Source organism: Cygnus atratus, chromosome 1, assembly GCF_013377495.2.
Source record: "Cygnus atratus isolate AKBS03 ecotype Queensland, Australia chromosome 1, CAtr_DNAZoo_HiC_assembly, whole genome shotgun sequence".
NCBI lineage: Eukaryota > Metazoa > Chordata > Aves > Anseriformes > Anatidae > Cygnus > Cygnus atratus.
In genome coordinates, this window is record NC_066362.1 from 124,879,054 (window position 1) to 124,896,688 (window position 17,635).

Here is a 17,635-nt window from a genome sequence, read left to right on the forward strand (position 1 = left end):
GCACCGCTGGCCTCTTCCTCCTGCCCCTGGGCACCCTCCCACCGAATATCGAGGCGCTGCTGCCACGTGGCAAGAGCTGCCGCAGGTGCCGCGACGCGGCAGCGTGGGACGAGGGACGCGGTAAGCATCCGTCCCTGTTTTGTCGGGTTTCGCACCAGGCTCGCTACCCTTCTTTCAGTTTACAGCAAGCTGCAAGCTCAAGCTGCTCTCCTAGCTGCTAACTGCGTTTCCTGTGCCAGCGTAACCAGCAGCGCGTTTTCCGACCCCAGGCTAAATATAAGCGTATGGAGCTGGCCCTACGTCTCTGCCCGTATCTGGCAGCGCCTGGCAGCCACCGTCACTCTACAGAGCCCATCCCTGCCACCGACTTGGCAGGCGGCAAGAGCCGCGTCTCCCCCAGCGAGCTGCAGGAGCGTCTGAAGGGACAGGGAACAGATTGCGAGCTCTCTCCTAAGGACAGAGGGCAGCGCTGGGATTTGCTCCTCAACATCTACGTCGAATGCTGCGCCCCGCCTGCAGGAGGTGAAAAAGTCACACCAAAACCTTATTCGGCCAGCACTGCTGGTTGTTCAGTGGCTTATTTTATTATATTTTTTTTTTTGAGGAAACTGATATTTTTGAAGGATTGGCAGTTAAACAGCATTTAATGCGTAAGGGAAACTTATGATGAATACATCAGCATCTGTGCCAGACCAAACATCTGTAGATTTCAGTGGAGCAGGCAATTGGAAATCAGGATTTTGATTCTGCTTTTCAGCTGACATGATAACTCAGCTATTTTAAATTCAGCTGAATTACAATTTTTTTTTTTTTGATATATAATTCTTAGGGTCAAAAATGGATAGACTTATTGCAGCAAAGAATTCGACGTTAACTCGGCGTGTGAGTACCCCTGCCCTTAAATGACTTGTTTACATGCTGCTAAATGCAGATGCTGATAGTTTTAAGAAACCGCCAAGGCATATGCTAATTCTAAATATGCCCACATGAACGGCGGGAGCCTGCCAAGTTTCACAGGCTGCGGGCTTTGCTCTCACACTAGAAGCACCTGTATAAACCCAGGGCTTGCGATGAAAGGTTCCCTGCTGGACTTCAGGAGATTTCCCCGGAGAAGAGGGAGGCGGCAGGCAGCGTGCCCTCTGCCTGCTGGCCTCCGTGGAGCTGGAAACCTGCCGCAGCACAAACATCACCCCTGCAGAGGCACCTGCTGGGCACATGCAGGCAGGCACCAGTGACTGAGCTACCGCGACTTAATGAGTTACCTTTCATCGGCTGAGCTATGGCAACCCGCCTTAATTAAAGAGGAAAAGAAATTAGGAGAAACTCGCCATGAAGGTGATTAAACCCAAAGCACGGGAGGTTTAAGCTAGTATGTCATATTTAACAGGTGGTGTAGGCAAAAGATGTTCCTGTCTGCACTTACTCTGAGCTTGGGAGTGCAGCTTGGTAAGCCGTGCTAATTTAATTGCTTGTAATTGTCCCAGTGGCGCAAAAGCTAAGGAGGCAACACATACAGAGGCTGGCACCCTTCACTACAGATTGCTTATTTTTGGAAATGGCTGGTGCTGAAGGGCTGTACAAGATGGATAAAATTGAGTAGTACAGAGCACACTGAACTGAGTATTTTGCAGACATATTGCCTAAATTATTAGAACAGGCTTGTAACTGGACAAACTGCTTAAGCTATTCAGAAAGTAATTCCTGAAAATACGAAAAAATAGGCAATTGCAAAACATTGCTGACCGGCTTCAGTTAATGTATTTTGGAAGGGTGGTGATGGTATCAGGATGAACTTAATGAACAGGAGAAATGGTGTGACATAAAAGTGCTGTTGATTCAGCAAGGACAAGGGTAAACTTCAAAACGTTGGAATAATCAGTCATGCAAACAGGGCAGAAAGTCACACGAATGGTCTGTGAATTACCACACGCCACAAACCAATCGTCAACCATCTCATACTGCTGAGAAAAACGAATGTCATATGGGGATATATGAACAGGAGTGCCATATGCGAGATGTGTGAAATAATCCTCCTACTCTACTCGGTGCTTGAAGCCTCAGCCCGAATCCCGTGCCCAGTTTTAGGCACTGCGCTCCGCAGAGGGTGCCGAGCAGCCAAGAGCAAGAAGACCGCTGCAAGGCCAGTAAGCACCGCCTGAGGAAACCTGGGATGAAATGGAGGAGGACTGCACGAGTGAAAGTGGTCCCAAATACGCAAAGAAAATAAATTGCTTTCCAGATGCAGGGAGTGAAGAATGGCAGCTGAGCTGCAAAAGGGGAATTCGGGTTAAGACATGATGTATGCTGTAGCGGTAGCACAGTGAACCACGGCAGGAAGCGACTCAAGGAGGAGGCAAAGTTCGGGGCGAGAAGGATCTGCCAGGGAAGACGTAATCTTTGTCCTGTGGCAGAGGTCAGACGATGTCTGGAGAGCCCCCCCTGCTTCGTGCTGCTGACGAGGAGCTGAAAATCCTCAGCTGCTATAAACCGGTGGAACTTCATTAATGATTTATACTAGCATAGGGGCCTTGCCTGAAATGTGTCCAGCGCAAGCATTTTTTCTGTGTAATTTTTGCTGTTAGGCATGAGATTATGAGTAATAGCTATTGGGCTACACTGTTAGCCAGAAATCCTTTAGCTTTCTAAAGGTCAGTTAATCTATGATCTAATCTGATGGTCACTGAAATTAAGTGGAAGTATTTCAGCTGGCTGTAAGGGAAAGTGGTTTGTGTCTCTAGCCTTCAGTTACCTTGAGCTAAACTGTCCTTTACAATCGAAGCGATGTATAGGAATGAAACATTTTGAAATGCATGATGAATCGTTCTGTTGTACTGCAGGACAAAAAAAGAAAAGCCCTACCTTTTCAGCTATTTGCTGGTTTAAAGCAACTCTTCTAAAAAACTCCCAAACATCTTTAGTGCCGTCTGTTCACCTCTTGATGCTCCCACCCCCTGGGAGACTCAATGCAGCTGGGGATATTCCCTTATATATGGGAGACTCCCGTGAACATGGCTGCTCTGCCCTGGCTTGCTCGCTGTGAGAGCTGAGCTGTGTACCTGAAAATCACTTATTTAAGAGTGGAATACTTCAAGTAAGCATGACCAAAACCAACAGGAAAAAAAAAAAAGGAAAAAAGCAGAGTGAGCTATACAGTTCAGTAGTTAAAGGAGCACTAAAATAGAAGTGTGAAATTCTTCATAGTTATCCGTACGTCTCAGCATAGCCGTTACTAGTGAATTGACAATTTGGAAGGTTATCTCAGGAAGCAGATGCCTTGATCCCTAAAAAGAGCTAATATTTCATATTTCTAAGTCACTTTCCCCATGTACTTTCCTGTCCGCAGCTGGACTTTAGGCTGTTTTTCTACTATGACTACTCTTCTGTAACACATCTGGAAATCTCCCCCGCGTGTTTATATAAACTACTTAGTTTGAGGAAGAGATTTTTGTAACACAGGCGTAAGCATAAAAACCCACAAAAGAAAACAAAGACTTGGGTCAGAATGCTAGCCTTCCTTTGACTCGGACTTCTTGTGCTGTTTCTTTTCTAGATTACGAGACAGTTTAATTTTCATGGATGTCACCGGAAAACAAGAGTGACACGGTGCAGCCGATGCAGTGTAGCTGAACTCTCTTTGTCACTGAATATATTCTGCACGTTAGCTGGTAGTGTGATGCACTGAAGCATAGTCTTTAATTAAAGTGCAACAATACCACAGACATAGTACGGGCATGGAATAGGAACCTGGCGCTCGATATAAAAATAGCTGTGCCAAAACATGTCGTATCACTACACAATGTGACTAAGTCAGTGGAGACACTCTTACACTTGAAATCTGAAGTATTACTGAGCACTGATTTTCAGCCGGGAAAGCTGTGATCAAATCAATGCATGTATTATTCTCCGCAAATGAATAACGCTGAGAACGAGGGCGCATTAAACACCTACAGCGCGCAGAGCTTTTCACGCTGTTTATGAACCAAACACAAACAGAGAGGCTGTGAGCTCCTCAGAGCTCCCTCTGCCTCCCGCGAAGCCCTCCTGCCTATCTGGCTACGACGCCGGGGTTCCCCGCAGACGCCCCGAACCACCTCCACCGGTGCCTGCCCTCCTCTCCTCCTCCTCGCCGCCCTCAGGACAAACACCCCACAGCACAGTCGGGCCACGGCATGAGGCACGGGGACTGAGCAGGTGCCACCAACCCTGCGGCCGGGGCCCAGCCCGAGTGGGGCCAGTGAGGCTCTCACGCCAGGGCTGGAAGTGCTCCCTGCCCCGACTCAGCTGCCGGGGACGTTTCATGAGCAACGCAACCCAGAACCCAGCACTGCACTCGTCCCGTGGGCAGGCGCCAGCCAAGCAGGGAGCAAAGCACCGCCCTGCTCTGCAAAGGAGCCAGCTCTCCAAAGGCCCGTTTGCTTGCTGGGGCAGCCGATACAACCCGTCCAGCAAGAGACCTGTGCACAGGTCTCCTTCTACCGCTGGCCACCAAACCAAGGATCAAGCGTCCGCAGAACTTCAGCAGCAGGACTCCTCCCTTGCACTACGTGTGGCACCTGCAGGTACTTGGTGCTCACCCCCACGTGGGCATTGTATCATACAGCAGGGCACTGCGCACCACCAGGAACCCAGAAATAATCATAACGTCCACGCACGGTACAGGCTGCTTAGGAAATGAGCTGGCACAGCGCAGCGTTACAGGGAGCAGACACCGGGAGTCATGCAGTGATGCTTCTCCGCTGGCTGGGATAGGCGTCAGGGAGGCACAAACACACAAAAGAGAGAGTAGGAGATAGTTACCTAACATGACGAAGGGGATCCCCAGGAAGGTGGAATTGTATTTCCCACCAGTGAGATTGATGATCCCAGCTGCAGTCAGGGTGGCAAGGGTCACGGTCAGCAATCCCAGCAGGCCAAGCCAGGGTTTGCTGCGGACACAATCCTGCATGGAGCAGCAGAGAATGGCCAAGGTGACCACAAGGACCAAGCTTGTGATCAGGTAGCGTTCTGACACCCTGCTCGTCTTCTGGAAATCCTCCTTCAGCGAAGAAGAAGTGAAAGGGTACATTTTGACTTTCCTGTTGGATTTCTGGAAAAGTTCAACAGTGTCACAAAAAATGGATTCCCACTTTTCTGCCACCATGTCATTCAAGGAGTTGATTGCCTGCAAGTAGTAGGTGAGCTGAATGGCTTCTGCAGACTTCACCCGGTCTTTGCTGTGCACAGTAACCCCACCAAGCTGATGCCCGTTATACACTTCCCTGCCATCCTTTAAGTGAGTAATCGGATAAGTGATTGCAAAATTAGTTCGATTAGAAGAACGAGCAGCCTTTAATTCCTCCAGCACATGCACTATGTCGTCCACTATGCATGTCTTGTCATTGTTCAGGATACATATATGGGCAAACGTGTAATTGAAACCAGGTCTTTGCACTTGGATCCTGGTCACAGCAGAGTGCAACTACAAGGGAAAGAGAAATCACAGACGTTATTCATCAGTCCATCCCGCCCAGCAGCAGCCAGAACAGCGGCTCGCGGCCTCCGTCCCTCTCCTATTCCATCTAGGCAACGGCAGTGAAAGTTCTGGTGCCTGCGGTATTAATGGCACGCTCAGCGCAAAAAAAAAAAAAAAAAAGGAAGCATGCATTAAGGTAGCAGCCTGGCCGTTCTCCCACGTCCCTTGCAGGTAGGTGAGATGACAGGGGTGGCGGCAGCCCGGCCAGGTCAGGGGACGCCGTCGCGCTGGTGACCCCCAGGCTGCCTCTCCTCGTGCCCTGAGCACCAGGACCGTCGGCACAGCTGGAGCATAGGTGCCAGTGTTGGTTAATTTGCCTGCTTTTTGCCTCCCTCCCTCCCCCATCAAACCCTCCACCCGCTGTAGAACAAGGAGTCATGGAGGAGGCACCAGTTTTCTCCTCTCTCTGTTAATCAGAGGCCCTTGTTTCAGGGCCTGCAGGTTATCCCCGCTTATTGTTTGCTGTAGCAGCTTTTAGTGCAGACTCCTTTTTAAGTTGCTTTGTACCCTGATGAAATTTTCTATGAGCTCTGACCCACAGCACATTCAGTTATTTCTGAGCATCAGAAGGGCAGAAAAATTACACTCTCTTTTCAAAAAAGTACAGAAAAATCTTGCAACCCCTTCTCAATCCATTTTAGTTAATGCTGAAGAAACAAGACATCTAAAAGACAGTAAAGCAATAACCCTAACAGGCAGGATTGCAATATTTTTCAGAAGTATTGAGTTTGCTAATGTCTTAGCAAAGTACAAACTGATTTTGGGGTATCTCCTTGTGAAACATACAGTCCTCACCCACCACTGCCACTGTTTAACTCCTGCTGTGCCATGCTCGCTGTGCAAGGAGCACCACGACCTCCTGTACAGGTGCTCTGCAGGCCAAGACCACATCGCCCACCACAAGTCTGACCCTCAGCAGCTGTATATCCTCCTCTATGCCCCTCTAGCAGGCATGGGGACACCCGAAAACCCCAGCATGGGCGCCCCAGCATGCCACTGCTTCTGCTGCCTGGTGCCAGCATCGTGTGAAGGTGGCAGCCCACACTCAGCACCATGCGTCCCCTGGGCTGGCTGAGGGGACTGGGCACCAGGGGAGCTTGTGACTGGACTGGGAACAGAGGTACGGGACCAGTCCATCCTCACACCTGGATGGCAGGAACCACAGGAGGAACAGCTCTGACTGCTCTTCCTTAGAGGGGGAATAGTAATTTTCTGCCTTCATATTTCGAGCAAGACAAAGCGGACGGGCTACAGGGACGTGATTCCCTTTTTTGTATTTGCATGTGCTGTTTCCCAGGGAGGACAGGAGGCTGTTGTACCAAGTGGAGAGGCTGGGATTAGGTGACATTTACTGGAATTAGCTCCTTCTGAAGAGAAACACTGGTTATAAACCAGGAGATGGTGCACACCACAGCAGCACAGCACATATACTCGTCTGGTGACATGGATGACATGTCTAATACTCATGGCTCAGATCCTGCATCTGTTGAAGTTAAACAGTCGTGGTGATGCTTGTGTGCTATTTCAGACCTATCTGCAGAAAAAAAAAAAGAACCACCATTTAGATGATACTATGAATCTGATTATTTTGTGATTACATTGCCTAGTCTGTGATGGGTATAAATTTAATTAAGCTGCCTCCACTCCTCAGGATGATATGATGTCATATATGCAAAAAATGCAAACTTCCTATATTCTCAACATGTTTTTCTAGCAGCTTGGAGGTGTGTTTTTCCACATTTGAGCAGTTTTCATTTTCTACAGAAGAACAGTTCAGTATTAATAGCAGAAAGATTTGAGAAATGAAATGAACTAATAACCCTTTTCCCAGCACTAGGAGAACACAATACCTTGCCATGGTGAGAAGGAAATTCTCCATCTTGCTGGGAGAACAAATAACTTCCTGTGCAACAGATTAGGGGCTCTTGCACAACTTTCTTCTAAAACAGAACATTAAAAGGTTTGCAAGAACATGCCAGAGAAATGAGCCTGTATGGGGAATTCTTCCCATCTTTCCAGTTTGTTCCTGCCGAGCTCTGCAAGAGCTGTTTTGTGGTATGAATACAAAGGTATGTTGCTACAGGTTGGGGAAAATGCCCTGGCTTATGGAATCAAAGACAGATATCTGATTTTAAGCTTTTTTTTTTTTTTTTTTTTTTTTTTACAATGACAGCTGCTGTATGTATTTCATTGACAACGGCTGTAAAACCAGATGTCATATAAAGTACAGCTGAGGACAACTAGGAGCAATAGAAGGAATTTACTGCCTGTGTTGTATTAACAATACAACAACTTCTGAAAGGATCCATCCGGTGACACAAAGCAGGAGAAGGGAAACTGTTGCATGAGTTTCATCAAACAGCGTGTTGCTATTTACCTGCTCTGCCGCTGCTGCATTTGCTTCTTTCTACATCTGAAGCACTTTCTGTTAATATTTAGGTTATAAAATAACCTCGTCTGTCACAGCTGCTACTTCATCTTTAGCAGAAGGCTAGAAGCTAAATGCCATCCCTCAAGTACTAATCACTTCTTGGAAACGATGGTTTCAAGCTCAGGGTCCCGAGGTGCCGTGGTGGCCCTACAGCCTGCTGCACACCCATGCCTCTCTCCCCCCGCTCAGCCCCTGCACCCCATTGCCTTGCTGCTGCCTCCCCCCTGCCAAACTGCATCCCCACGGCCCCCAGCTCTCCTGTGTCCTGGCCTGGAACCTAAGAAGCCCCAGGAACCTGGGGCTTGCTAGCAGGAGGTGGCACAGCCTGCTGTCTGATGGGGACCATGTCAGCACGGTAGGTTCTGAGTAGCAGGTGACTCTATTCTAACTGAATCCAGCAGATTCTCATTCACCCAACTGTTTTCTTCTCCTTACTGATGCTATTAGTAGAGAAGGGGAACTAAAAGAATATCAAAAGCTGCCTGAATAGTTTTTCTTGAAGGGAGACACGTACTGCCTGCTCCTCGCTCGCAGCCTTTTGGGTTAGCTAGCAGTGCAAGTAACCATGAGGCAGCTCACGGCTCAAATGCCAGAGCACTGCAGCACGAGAGCTGCACAGCATGCCTAAGCTCACTGGTCACAGTGGCACGCGCTGTTTTTGGCTGAAAGTGCTCAGTCACGAAAGAACAACTTACACCTCTGCCTCTCCACCTTTGTTTCAACAGCGCCCATCCCTTGCGATTCCCCTCTCCCTTCCGAAGGCGGTGTTTTGGTGTGCCGCACACCGTGGCAGAGATTTCTGGAACAGCATTTTTCTCTCTCTTCAGCTGTTTGCATTCAGTAACACCTTGGCCCTGCTCTTTAAGTCCCATGCTTCCTGATCTGTTTACTTCAGACAGTGATGGTGGCTTCAGCAGGGAGATGAACCCCCTCCTGCTGCTTGTGGGTACGGGAAGCCTGGCGTGAAAGCCTTCCATTTCACCTGGGAGAAACCATTTGCTCCACAGCCTCGGTACGCTGAGGCCGCAAAGGTTTCCTCAAGCTGTTTTTGGCTGCCAGTCCTGCTGGCTCTGCTGTACGGCAGGAAGGCAGGCGCCGAGGCGCAGAGCTGCCCGCTGGGCTCGGCTTCGCTCTCCCAGGAGGGCTTGGCCCAGCGTGGGGCCTGGCATGTCCTGCAGCAGGGACAGCAGAGCTAAGCCTGGAGGTGAGGGGCTGTATGGAGAGACGGACACTCAGGACGACAAAGAAAGCTTGCTTTTACTCCGTGCAGGAGTCTGTGCAGGAGATCCAGGGAGCCACAGGAAGGGGAGAGGAATGCCTCTAGCTCCGTCGCCTTGCTCAGAAGTCCGTCCTTTAATGCCAATGCGAGCACCCGCTGTCAGAATTTGGTCGGCTCCATCAGGTGATGAGGAAGCCTGCAGCCTTCCCGCGAGGCAAACAGATCCCATCCCAGCAGGGAGGGGGCAGAAACTGCTGATTCATTTGCAAAATGCTCTGATCCCAGAAATCCTCTAAGGCCACGTTATGCAATCTGCTGCCCTGATCAGAGCCCGCCAGGGTCCCACTCCTCTCCTGGCAGGACGACAATGGAGGGACCAGCAGTGGCCAGAAGTGTCCCACACAGCCCCTAGCCAAGGAAGGTACGGGACACGTCGGCTTTCCCAAGCTCCTATTTCTCATTTGTGGAAGGACAGACATCTTGACCTCCCAGGAGCCGGGTCAGCCATGGGTTTTGATGTTAAGGGTGTGCACAGCTAGCTTGTGCTTATCATACAGGCTGCGGAAACGTGTTTGGTTTTGCTGCGGAGCAGTGATGTGCGGTGTTTTATAGGTGACATTACTCATCATAAGGACCTGACTACACTTTGTTGCTTGACATATAGTCGATGAATGGCCAACTAGATAAAACTAGCTAGGTATATGTATGTCTTCCCCTATCGCAAATGAGCTGGCACATAGAGACGTGTTTCACTCATGGGAATAAGATCTTTACCACGCCACATTACATTGCCTTTGCTAATATTTGACTCAATTTAGTCTTTCAGTCTATGTCTGATGGTTCAAATTAAAGATGAGATTCCCTTTAGTCAGTGTTGCCAACTCTTATTTTTTTTATTGTCATTTTCACTAAGTCTGGAGTTTCTCTGAGCCCTGAAGCGGTGTGATTTTTTTTTTTGAGAATCTCAGCTTTCATTACATGAAGAAAAGTCTGATCTCACGGTTATGGAGAGCCTGAGAAGGCTCAAAAATAAAGCAAGGAGTGAACTCATTATGTATCACTGCTTCAAGTCTCATCACTGCTTTAGGCTCTGTATTGCTTTCTAGTTTTTCAGTCTTAAGAATGATTTTGAATACAGGCTTCACTCTCACGTGAAGCTGGTTTATTCTTTGGGTAATTTTTACAGGTAACTTGTGCCAAAGGAAATGAAGAGAAGAAAAAGCCTTTATTGGATTGCTGTAAATTTCTCCACTTTTTCTATGATCTCAGTAATGTTTGCCATGTTCTATCCTTGCGGAGTGCTTTTTTTATGCACTTTGAGAGACAGCCCCAGTGAAAAAGTAAAAGGGTTATGGGAGAGAAAAGGACTTAACAGAGCTCCCGGCCTAATTCACAAAAGAAAACACTGTGGGCAACACAGACAAGGGCAGAATTAAACCAACAGAAATTTATTTTAACCAGAAGAAGGTGTGGAGAAGGACGACAACGGAGCCTCTGAGCAGGACCAGGCCCTGAGGCCAGCCTGGGTACCTGGGTCCAGGACAGCGCTTCAAGGGAGGCTGGTGGGAAGCAGCCTCCTGCCCAAGCCATTCTGGCCGAGGGATGGCAGTTGCGTGCACTGACAAGTCAGGAAGCCAGCAGATCCTAACAGCTTGGAAAACACATGGAAATTGTAGCTGGACTCTTTTACTAGCAGTCCTACAACCAGATTTCCTGAAAAGATGCTAAAATACTAGTTATGGAAGCTATATATTTTTACAACTATTTTTTCAGCTGTCCAAAACATGGTGAATAGTATTTTCTCTAAACAAATTTCAGGTAATTAAAATCTAAAAATTGTTCAAAACACAACTCATCAACTGAGGGACAACAACTACTGCTCAAACATATATGCTGGCAGCTACGTGTGCATTTACTTTTCCATCTACCTTACTGGTAGCTACAGATAATTGCTAGCTAAGATTTTTCTTTTCTAATCTGAAGTGGAGAACCTTTCCTAACCAATGTGGTCTTAATTTTGACCAGCACCATGGCAAATCCATCTGGATTTGTTTCAATGAGAGCAACATGCTCTGGTTCGGACTGTGACTTTTCAGGCTGACTGCTCCTGGAGGAGACATGATGTGTGTGCCGCACAAGTCCAGTATGTGAAGCACGGCCAAGGACTCCGAGATCCATTTCTCATGTCAGGTATGGAGACTTCATTCTTGCTGCTGATGTCACATTAGATCCACCGGTGTCCTTCTCCACATAGCTACCCTTCTCCATGAAGACCTTTCAGTCCTCACAGCACCTCTCGAGGGGACTGGGGATGCAGTGCAAGCTTGTATGAAGGGCTCCTCCAGCAGCGGTGCGATGGGTGGCCCCTACCTCGTTGCACAAAACCTCACGAACTGCAAGCACACAGCCCATCAAGTTCATCAGCGACTTAGCCCCTTGTCCTCTCTCCCAGCAGGAATGAGGGGGTTCTCCCATACACCCCAACTTCAGGGCTTTTTTTCAACTCACAGCTTTCGGGAAGCCCCAGCTTGGTTGCTCTAGCCAACTGAACCCCTGCAGCACTGCCTGGTCCCTGGTGGCCGTTACGCATGGTGTCCCGTGAGCTCTGGTCCCTCCTCTGGAGGGGTGACAACCCCTCAAGGGAACCTGTCCCTCACACACTGTGCTGCGGGAGGCAGGGCCTGAAGCGACTGGGGGCTGCTGCACATGCCTCCCCGCGGCATGCCACTGGCCATCCCTCTTCCCTGGCTGTGCCCGGATCTCACCTGCGTATCTTAATTCTCATCTGTTTTCGCATAAGATACGTTTTAGCCCTGCAGCATTGTGCTGCTATGACAACAGGCTTGCACTTCTGCTGCTTTCACACCCTTGTTTTTCTTGTATTAGGACTCTTCCCCTCGTCTTACAGCCTTGCTCTGAAGACATGACTTCATCCTTTTGTCTTTTTTTTTTTTAGCAAAATACACTATTTGTTTTGCTGACAATTTCTCTAGAAGCACTGTTAGTGCTGAAGCTATGCAGAGAAGGTGAAGACTACTATATACATTGCTAGATCCACAGCTGGCTGGCTGCCTCCAGGCCTTCTGAAGTACCCGAAGTTTTAAAATGCAGGGTTGGGTGCCTTATGCTAGTCAGAGCTGCACCAGCCCCAGCCTTCAGCTCTGCTACAGCCAGCACTGACTTCTACCAGCTTTGAAAACAATGGCTTCAGCGTGCCATGTTACTACAGCAAAGCAATTAGAAATACCACAAACACAGGAACATAAATATAGCTGGTTCCTCCACGAGTTTCCTCACACGTAGAAAATAAATGAGATAATCTGGAAGGGCTGCGGACAGAGCATGCAGGCACACACATAGGCAGACATAGTAATTAGGGAGCAGAGAGAGGAAAAGAAACCCAAACAAGTATGAGGTCTGCAAAAATTTGAAGTTTGACTGTCTTGCTTTGCAATAATCCGAAGTTATGCAGTGCTTAAATAAATGTGTGCTTATGCATGAATATTTTAGTATTCGCTTGCACATGCAAATAGGTATTTAATCAGTGAACTAGATACATTGATGGCCAGTTCATAGGAGAGAGGCAATGTATAAGCACTGTCTGAAAATATGTAGTTAGGACAGTTTCTTTCAAAGAAATAAGCCTTCAACTACAGATTTTTGTCTAGGCAAACTGTAAATAAAATCCCTTTTAGGAAGGCATGTCACATTTCATTCCCTTTTCATCTCTGCATCATAAGTAGAGTTATTGCTAAAAAATATTAGTACTGTGTTAATGTTATAAACACAATAATATAAGTAGAAGACAGTCTACCCTGCAAAAAAAGAAAGCTTTCATTAAGAAAAAAAATAGTCCATTGCAGTACAATGCAGTTAAATGGCTCTAATTAAGGAGGAACAAACAGGCTCAAAATGTCTCAAATCCTGGCTAAGTCAGAATATGTTTTCAGGGCTTCAAAACATCTGGCTAGGTCCATATTTCCAGCGAGTCTGTGTGCCTTCAACCTCCCAAGTTTCTAGCTGCAAGTGGAAATATCTCAATGAACTGGCAGGGGGCTGCTCTTACGCTATTTTTAGGCTGGATTCTCGGCTTAGATGAGCTGTACAGAATTTACACTAGCATTTGAACTTTTGCGCAATGGTTCACACCATATATCCAAAATTATTTTTGTTTCTCCAAGCACTTCTTGGAAATACAAGGGTAAGAGCACACTTTCTTCAGCTGAGTGTTCATACTTCCTCTCTCTCTTTCTCTTGGCAGAGTGAAATCTTGAGGAAGAAAGAGGTCCTGCACTTGGACAGCAGTGGATGCAGCTGCCCTGTGCGCAGCTGTAGAGCAGGTGGAGCAGCGAGCACGATGTCACCACTGCCTTCCAGCACATCCCAGCCCCAGAATGCATCTCTTGCATGTCCGAGACTCTCTAGAGGCTTCTGTTGGACCATCCATTCCAGGACATGTTTAGGTTTCTCCCCTTCCTCTCTTCTGCAGATGGCTAGGACAGTTGGAAACGCAACGGATGGCAGGCACAGAAACACTATAAGCATTTACGGGGAGTTATGAGAACTACGGATGGAGATTTACTTTTACACAAACAAAAACGGGTACTCGGCATCGCCTCCAAGCCAGAACTATGCTACCAGGCAGCCACATGCCTCCCTGCTAATTAGCAGGAGAGACCTTCTGTGGAGCAGCTTGCGTGTCCAGCAAGATGCGCCGCTGCCGTGTGGGCAGCCAATGCCACGCTGGCACAGGCATCCTGTGCCCCATGACTGGTCTTGTTTGGGGAGTGCTGCCTGGGGTCTGGGCCCTTCCCTAAATCTCTACCTGGCCGGCCAGCAGGGTGCTGCACAGCTGTGGCAGCTGACAGCTTCTTGGGCTGACAGCCTGTCCATTAGGAACTGCACTAAGCCAACCAGGGTATTTTGAAGAAGCCACCACAGAAGTTATTATAATAACCAATTCATTAATTAGGATACTAGGTTGATTAACTTTTGACAGTGCCACTAAGCTCTAACTGCTCAGACCCCAAAACTGCATAACCCTTTACCGGGGGGATGATAGTGGAAGCTCACTTCTTCCTCTGCCGTAGCCAGAGAAAATCTCCTTCTCTTCCCCTTCCATGCGACCAGGGTAGCAGTAACGGTGAAGGCTCGTTCCCTCCCTCATGGCTGGTGACGTAGGACATGGCCAGCAAGGGAACCTAGAAAGGGTGCTGCAAGAGCAGCCGGTGCCTGCCTGAGGCTACCTTGGGTCTCCCGTCCACCTGCGAGCGGGTGGAGACGCAGCAAGAGCCCTACGGGAGGAGCCGAGGCTTCTTCTACAGCAAAAGCTCTTCCCTGGGGAGGCCATCCTTCCCCTGAAGGGGAAAGGTAAGTAAACGCTGCCTGGGGGGTTCTCTGCCCTGACTGCACCCCCATGGCAGCATTCAGAGGCGTGCAGGTGGGATCACCGCCGGTCCATCTGCGGAGCAGCACTGGCTGGCTTTGGGCTGGGGGCACGCTGCAGATGCCTTCGCTCCTCTCTGCCCTCTGTGCAGCCGGATACGCATAGGAAAACCTTGATGGACACCTTTTCCCTTCCTCCTTCTCTCGGTGAGTCCTGCTGACACAGAATGATGTAGCCCTGCATCACCACCAGCATAACAATACTGGGAGCTGGAAGCTCTCCCTCCTGTTTCGCCGGGTTTCGACCCCACTGGGCCATCCACGAGGTTGGACGGGCAGCTGCCTGAGCCCGGCTCTGCCCACAAACAGAAAAACATTCAGGACAAAGGCCATAATCTGTTCTGCACGAGGCACACTGGAATTAATTAGATAAGTAAAGAGTTGGAAATAATGCATCAAATATGCCTGACAATGTCAGATTAACAGTATGAGTAAACAGTCAAATGGCAATGCCGTTCATTATCTCACTAAATGAAAAATAATCATTTTGTTGGCAAATTCTGTCTGTTAAAAATGAGGCAGCGTTAACCACTGACAGAACTTTCTAAGTTATAGCTCTTCCGCCGATATGATAAATCTTATGCAGAAGTTTGCTTGTGGAGGGATTCAGAGCAACATTTATTTGTGTGTCACTGTGCTATCGATAAAACTACAGATCTCTGGAGAAAGCAGTACAGAGAAAAAAATCCATTATCATTACTGTCCTGTGACTGAGTAAATGTGCATACACTGGATGCGAATGCAATCCGTGGTACAGGAAAATGAAGGAATGAAAACCGTCTCTCTGGAGTTTTCTCATTCGCCGGTACCGTTTCTGTGCCTGTGCTCAGCCAGCCTGTGCTCGTTAGATCTGTCTGCTGATTACCGTTGGGTAACACGTTAACAGCAAGAAAAGAGAAGCGGAAAACAGTGAGTGGCTCTGTGCTACAGTCCTGCATGTGGCTACGGTGGAAATAGAAGAGAAATAAATCCACTCTAACAGTTATTTCCTTGTTTAGTAAAGAGCGACATCTCCCCAAAGTCTCTCACAAGCGGTATGTGCACCTTTTTTTTTTTTTTTTTGGTCATTTGAGAGGAGACACTCCCTGAAGCTATTAAGAAGAATTAGCGTTGGCTTTTGCAGGGTCTGACAGCCTGACATTCAAGGAAAACGGGGAAAAAAAAGCCAAGCCGAGCCTCTGGGGTTTCCGTAAAGCAACAGGGAAAACGTGCCAGGCTGAGCCAGCCACACCTCTGGCTCTCTGTGTGTGTTCGGTTGTTTGGTACGCTTTCCCTCCGTGCACCCGACCCTCTTAACACCCGTTTTTTTGCATCCGTCCTCCTCGCTTCTCCTTCCCAACCCCTTCCAAACTACTCCGGCGCAAGCTGGCGCGCCAGCTCGGGCACACGCAGGTTGCCGACATGTTATGGCACACGGTGCGGCGAGCCGTCCTGCCAGGTACTCGCACGCCCGGAGCCCTCTAAGTGACACGGGGGGACGCTGCCGGGGGAATTGGGGTGGCCGTGGCGCTCCTCACCTCCCCGAGCCACCCGCAGCGCCACGGGGGGCCGGGAGCGAGGAGTGGGGTGTCTGCTTTGGGCGCTTTGCTCCGGGGCACGGTGCGATGGGGAGGGATGGGAAGGGGATGAGGAGGGATGGGAAGGGATGGAAAAGGATGGGAAGGGATGGAAAAGGATGGGAAGGGATGAGAAGGGATGGGAAGGGAATGGGGAGGGATAGGAAGGCAAGGGAAGGGGATGCCCGCATGCAGCACCCCCAGAGCATCCCCGGCGCCCAAGTGCTCGGCAAGTTGGAGCGGGGCAGCGGTGCTGGTGGGCAGCATCACGCGGGGCGAGGCGAGGCGAGGCAGGGCGCAGGAAAGAGGCAGCGGCCCCCGCTCCGCTCCGCTCGGCTCCGAGCCGGGCCGGGCGTCCCAACTGTTGCGGGGGGCGGCTCGGAGGTGCGGGCACGGCGGGGGCCGGGGCCGGGGCGCCGGCGCGGTTACCTTGAGGATGAGATCGGTGTGGTGCTGGTCCAGCATGTTGGCCTTGCGGAAGGAGGTGATGATCACCCTGCCGTACCTCCCCGGCGTCTGCAGGTCGGAGTAGAGCCGGTGCTTGGAGCGGTTCACCGGGAAGAGGCTGTCCACCAGGTTCCTCTCGATCTTGGCCAGGCTGTGCGTGGGGGCCAGGAGGTGCTCCACGCTCTCCTCCACCTGGTAGCGGCTGAAGCTGGCGCCCAGCAGGATGGAGATGAGCACGGGCGCCGAGGCGAAGAACACCGGGTGGCTGGCGACGAAGTGGCCGAGCCGGGAGAAGGACGTCCCCAGCCCCCTGTGCAAGACCTGCCGCAACATCCTAGTGCGGAGGGCGCGCAGGAGGGCGAGCGCCGCGCCGGGGCCCCCGCGGCTCCCCCACGGCCCCCGCAAGACCATGGGGCAGCCCCGCCGGGCGCCGCCTCCCCGCCGGCCGCGGCTGCGGGGGGCCGGGGGCCGCCGCCGCCGCCGCCGCCGCGCGGGTGCGTGCGAGCGGGGCGCGGGGGCGTGCGCGGGGCGCGGGGGCGCGCCCGCCTGCCGCCTGCGCGCGCGGGCCCCCGCCCCGCCCCGCCCCGCCCTGCCCCGCACGGCGCTGCCGGAGCCTCGCGGCCCCGAGCGGCGGCGCGGACCGCCGGGGGCACCAGCCCCGCCGCCGCCGCCGCCCCCCCGCCGCCCTCAAGGGGGAAGGCGACGGCGACGAAGGGGCCGGCGCCGCTCGCCGCTCCCCGCCCCCGCCGCGGAGTTTGCGCGGGGCCGCCCGCAGACTGCTGACTAATCCCCCCGCCGCCGCCGCCGCCGCCGCCGCCGCAGGCGGGCCGGGCGCCCGCAGCCCTCCGCCGAGGGGCCGCGCCGGGCGGCGCCTCCCGCCGGAGCCGCGCTCGGGACGCCCCGCCCCGCCCCGCCCCGCCCGCCCCGCCACCGCCACCGCCACCGGCACCGGCACCGGCATCCCCGACGGCCGCGCCGGCCCGCGGCCCGCGGGCTGCGGAGGGCAGAGCTGCCCCTGGAGGCCG

The 17,635-nt window shown here is 51.1% G+C and overlaps 1 protein-coding gene across 1 annotated transcript in view; it reads right to left on the reverse strand.

The window, feature by feature from the left end:
* Nucleotides 1–17,016, reverse strand: part of PTCHD1 (patched domain containing 1) — a 32,178-nt gene extending 15,162 nt beyond the window's left edge. The window contains exons 1-2 of the mRNA XM_035542311.2: nt 16,593–17,016; nt 4,798–5,458 (exon numbers count right to left, since the gene is read on the reverse strand). Of these exons, the coding sequence (XP_035398204.1) occupies nt 4,798–5,458; nt 16,593–16,943 (1,012 nt within the window). The 5' untranslated portion in view covers nt 16,944–17,016. The remainder of the gene's footprint in view (nt 1–4,797; nt 5,459–16,592) is intronic.
* Nucleotides 17,017–17,635: the final 619 nt, after the last annotated feature.